Source organism: Nansenia antarctica, assembly GCF_963989245.1.
Source record: "Nansenia antarctica genome assembly, chromosome: 3".
Taxonomy (NCBI): domain Eukaryota; kingdom Metazoa; phylum Chordata; class Actinopteri; order Argentiniformes; family Microstomatidae; genus Nansenia; species Nansenia antarctica.
In genome coordinates, this window is record NC_137688.1 from 31,442,620 (window position 1) to 31,448,259 (window position 5,640).

General features: G+C 46.2%; 1 protein-coding gene across 1 annotated transcript; it reads left to right on the plus strand.

Moving 5' to 3' along the window:
* Positions 1 to 1,895: 1,895 nt before the first annotated feature.
* pln2 (phospholamban 2) lies at positions 1,896 to 2,054 on the plus strand (the record flags this gene model as incomplete). The annotated part of the gene is made up of 1 exon (XM_080526651.1): positions 1,896 to 2,054. The coding sequence occupies one exon, from the start codon at positions 1,896 to 1,898 to the stop codon at positions 2,052 to 2,054; it is 159 nt and encodes a 52-aa protein (XP_080382777.1).
* Between the last annotated feature and the right edge of the window lie 3,586 nt (positions 2,055 to 5,640).

A 5,640-nucleotide genomic window follows, 5' to 3' on the forward strand; every position in this document is an offset into this window, starting at 1 on the left:
TTTGTTCATTTTACTTTAATCCTATTCTATTCTAATCTTTGTGATAAGGTGAAACCTCCCCAAGTTCATTCACAAATTATTATTTTTTTGTCAACATAAAAAAGAAAAAGGGAAAATTCTATGGTCGTGATTGTGTTATGTCGACTGTAACGGCGATTGTTGAAACCAATGGCCAATGATAATAAAAAATGGAAAAATAAAAAAATAAAAGCGATTATATTATAGCCGAAGAAGCAGAGAGTAAATTGAATAGACCATAACAGGATCACCACAGTAGAAAACAACAAATGAATCACACAACCCCCAAAATAGATATCAAAAGAGAGCCGTGCCAATGTCATATAAATACCAGCCTCTGTACAGAACAGCAAACCCCCGACACAAAGCATGGAAGGTTAATTATAGGTCATGAAATCTCACGGGACGAATGCCAGGGGACTGGTGAGGACAGATGTAGTTGTACTGAGAATAGGCACAGACAACCCTGGGAATAGCTGAGTACAGAGACGTCGTTAAGCCTGGGCATCCGGGGCTCAAGCCCCTGATGTTTTCAGAATAGCCCCGGATCTCCTGGCAGAAAAAAACTCAAAAAACTAAACATAAAAAAGTCGCCATCTACCGATGTCGATTTAGTGCACGCTACCACACGTCAATCAAACACTCAATCAATCCCCCCGTCGACCAAAGGTGGGCTGGGATAATCCCTGGATCCTAACAACACCTCTGGTTGATTATTTACGGATCAGTGATGGGATTGGACACGACAGGGATAGAAATGTAAAATACTTTACAGGCTAGAGGTTTAGACATTAAGGCCAGTCACAGGAGGGGGGGGGGACCTCATAGAGTGGCCTACGCTGGCAGTTACCCAAACTACCTGTCACATACCTGTCACATACCTGGACAGAGACAGGGGCAGACAGACAGGGATATCAAGGACTCAAGTGCAGGCACCTAGAACAGCGAGAGGGGTCGGAGGTCAGGTATGTAAGCTGCCAGGCATCAGGCCCTCACCCTCCTATTGTCACGTCACGATCACCTCTCAGACCGCCGTGACAGAACCCCCCCCCCCTCTCAGACCCCCCTGACAGACTCCCCCCCCCCTCCCCTCAGCCAGCCAGAGGACATGAGAACGCCACTCCGCTAGCATGAGAGGGGATTACCGCGGACGCCTCCGCTAGGAGCCATTTGGAGGAGAGATAAAAGAGCAAACTGAGTCAGGGCAGAAGTGAGGGTGGCACGTACACCGGCTTATGAAATGAGCTACACTGACGCCACACATTAGAGTACTACAGTGTTGTACATTAGAGTACTACAGCCTAATTCCTCCAACCCCCCCCCCCAAAAATGTGGTAATACTCTGTCTCTCTCTGTGCCCTCTCTCTCTCCCTCTCCCTCTCTCTCCCTCTCTCTCCCTCTCCCTCTCTCTCTCTCTGTGCCCTCTCTCTCTCCCTCTCCCTCTCTCTCTCTCTCTCTGTGCCCTCTCTCTCTCTCCCTCTCTCTCTCTCTCCCTCTCCCTCTCTCTCTCTCTGTGCCCTCTCTCTCACCCTCTCCCTCTCTCTCTCTCCCTCCCTCTCTCTCTCTCTCTCTCTCTCATCCTCTCCCTGCAGGGTTCCGACAAGTCTACATCAAAGGACTCCCAGAATCTCCCAGAGAGCCGGTCTTTCTGCACTGACCCCCCGCCCATACAGCCAGTGACCCATACAGCCACACTCTTATCCGTGGCCCCCCACAAGCTCAGCCCAGCTCCAGCTCCAGCTCCAGCTCCAGCTCCAGCACCCAGCTCCTACCCCTACTCCAGCGGCCAGCTCCTACCCCTACTCCAGCGGCCAGCTCCTACCCCTACTCCAGCGCCCAGCTCCTACCCCTACTCCAGCGCCCCAACCGCTCCAGCCATGGATAGAGTGCAGCAAATGACGCGCTCGGCCATCCGGAGGGCGTCCAACATCGAGGTGAACCCCCAGACCAAACGCAACCTGCAGGAGCTCTTCATCAACTTCTCCCTCATCCTCATCTGCCTGCTGCTCATCTACATCATCGTCCTGCTCATGTGATTGACTTCCTGGTGTGGGGTGGAGGGGCGTTGACCAATCAGCTGAGGAGATGAACTGTGCAGGCGGCCAATGGACGAAGGCCCATGGAGGAAGGGGGCGGGAGGGAGGGATGAGGATATAAACTAAGACTAACAGTAAAAAGGGGAGGGTGATTCAGCTCATCATGAGTTATGTAATGTTACTACCACCCTTCATAAGAATACACTGATCTTAGTTTATGATGTTTGTGTTATATCGGTATAGAGAAAGTGAAATCCAATCCCTCCACATTGCATGATATGGTTTTCCTACCACTGAGTGTATTGGACACGCTTATTATGTCACTTACGCTATAGGGGTTTTTATAACGTGAAATACATAGGTTTGCTGTCTACGTGATGGTTTTGTTCTGCTGTACAGTGCATACTATTTCACCTGTATAGACCTCCCCTGAATTCAGGTTGTGGCATGTGTATGCTTTCAGTCCCAATTCACTGATCTCAGAATCAGAATCAGAACCAGAATCGCTTTTATTACATCTTAAGTACACAAGAGTAAAATTCTTCGCCGTTGGTCTCTGTCTCTCTCTCTAGTCTAAACCATAAAGAAATCACACAACTGAAGAAGACGTTTGTCAATAGAAGAAGCTGGATGTTGAATGAATGGAGGATGGAATCACGTTTCTTTGGCAGACTGAGTGTAGAAGCACCACTGTAGTCTCCCTGCCCTGGGGTCAGAGGTCAGACAGCCACTAAACTGACCACCTAACTATGCCTAACTAGTACTACCTGACCCAGGACAGCTTAACTAGGCCTAACTACCTGACCCAGGACAGCCTAACTACACCTAACTACCTGACCCAGGACAGCCTAACTAGGCCTAACTACCTGACCCAGGACAGCCTAACTAGGCCTAACTACCTGACCCAGGACAGCCTAACTAGGCCTAACTACCTGACCCAGGACAGCCTAACTACACCTAACTACCTGACCCAGGACAGCCTAACTACCTGACCCAGGACAGCCTAACTACCTGACCCAGGACAGCCTAACTAGGCCTAACTACCTGACCCAGGACAGCCTAACTACCTGACCCAGGACAGCCTAACTACACCTAACTACATGACCCAGGTGAGCGATCAACTTGTCAGTAAATCTTTGGAATTTGGTAGTTTGCAAGTTTGCTCTAGGCACAGGGTCAGCCATAGTCGGTGCCCCTGGAGAAATTAGGGGTTAAGTGCCTTGCTCAAGGGAGCATGCAGCTCCCTCCTGAGGCGGGGATCAAACCAGCTACCTTCCGATTACTAGCCGGCCTTTTTAACCACAAGGCTACCGCCCCCACCCCCCCTCCCCAAGTGTTGCCTTACCCCTTCCCAGAGCAGAATGTTGGTGATGAACGCCTTCTTCCACTCCCATGATCCTCCTGTTCTACGTGCCACATTCTGTGTGTGTGTGTGTGTGTCTGTGTGTGTGTGTGTGTGTGTGTGTGTGTGTGTGTGTGTGTGTTGTGTAGTGGAGTTTTCTGTCTTGTATTATCGACACTTTGCTGTGATGCAATACTGTAAACAGATATTGTACGACGACAAAACATTAAACTGATATTGTACACAAAATATATTTAACAACTGTACAACTACATGTGTCAGTCAACAAGAGTGTGAAAAGGCACACATTAGACAATAGTGTAGAGATATGTTTTAGTGATTTTTAACAGAAGTGGTAGTGATTTGGAATAGTTACGACTATATTTTCTGCCAAGAGATGTTGAAGCCTGTGACACACACACACACACACACACACACACACACACACACACACACACACACACACACACACACACACACACACACAATTTATTGTACTCTTTCTAAAAAGTAAATGACAATCATCAGGGACTAGCATTTGCAGCTAGCATTCCCACATGTTCCTCCTCAAAATAAAATCATAACAAATAATACATATTCAAACATATCTCACAATCGTTATTTATTGTGTTTTGAACATACAATACACAGATGTATAATATAAATATAGATATATTGTGCTATTTATTTCAAATCTTGCAAGACATCATAATTGTGTTCGTACAGGTCAGGTCAACCGCGACTGGTTAATCCAGTCAACTCAACAACACTAGGGTGTTGATTTCAAAATCATTTCAGTCAGTTCACAGAAGATATGTCACTGAAAATGATTTTTTGGAATTCGAATACACTTCTTGAACTGACTGGAATATACAGACGGGCGTAAGAAAGACATTTTGGGGACGTAAGAAAATTACGCTGCACTGCGGTCAAAACATTGACTGCCGTATCGTCCAAGCCACAGTCAGAGAGAGGATTGTATCACCGTCCGGGAAGAAGTACCTCATTACAGGTTCTTCTGAGATCGTTTATGAACTGCAGCAAATTCATGAAAGAACGCAACTTTTTTTTAATGCCCGCAACTGTAAATCGAATTGACCACAACCAGACAAGCGCCCACCCTTCCTTCAACAAAGTACTGAGAAAAGAAAGACAATACATCTGCACAAAATGCAGACATTGCATAATAGGCCCATATCAAACATAGTTATTATTGTTCCTTAAACAAACAAAGTAACAAACTGGACAGTTCACAGTGTATGATTGAACAGAAAAGCAAGGTGTGTTATTTAATGGTTGTTTTTTTCACATGCTCTTGAGCTCCGAGAGAAGGAGTCAGAAAGTAAAGTATTGGGCGAATAGCTCTTCTTGTTGCTCTGGTTCCTCTTGATCGATAGTTGAGTTGTCAGTTTCAGGAAGGCTGCACGGGAGGTTGAAACAACACAAGTTACACAACGCCAAGACACAAAGCCATAAGTATCAGGGGCCCAGCTGTTCAAAACTTTTAATCTGGATCAGAATGATCCTGATTCTTTTTTCGCTATCCAGGATCAGATGTATCTGGCTGATTTCCCCCCTATACGACTCAAAATCAGCCAGATAGATCTGATCCTGGATAGCAAAAAAAGAATGATCCAGATTAAACGTTTTCGAACAACTGGGTCCAGAGTATCAGAACCAAAGAGCCAAAAATATACATGACAACATACATAGACTGTACAATAGAGTGCACTTAAACAATGCACCAACACAACAGTATTTAGTCTCACATAACAGTCTGACAGCGAAGGTGTCTCAAAATCAATTTTTGTCACATCTGTGCCCCAGTTAATACACTGGGTGGTAGCTAGGCCTCCATTTTGATTACTGAGAAATAATCTTGAGGCGTAATCAGTCATTTCATCCCTTCTCCTAAGAAGGTTCCCTTACGCATGAGCTAAAAACATCAGTGGCTCAGAGGTGCCCAATACTTCATAGTACATCGCCTGAACTGATGTTTTCATGAAACCTAGAGGCACAGCTCAAATTGCAAACACCACAAAGTGTGTGAAAAGCCTCTGGGCATTGTGAGAACAGCGTACGGTGAGGTAAGGGATGTCGACAAGTCCGATCCGTGACTCTGAGATATTTTTGTACTAGCCGAGTTGGTTCCATCACAGGTCTGGGGGCTGAAGGAGGGTAAGTGTGTGGCTGTGTGTATAGTAAAAAATGCCTGCCAGCCAAACAGCATGCATTGCACACACA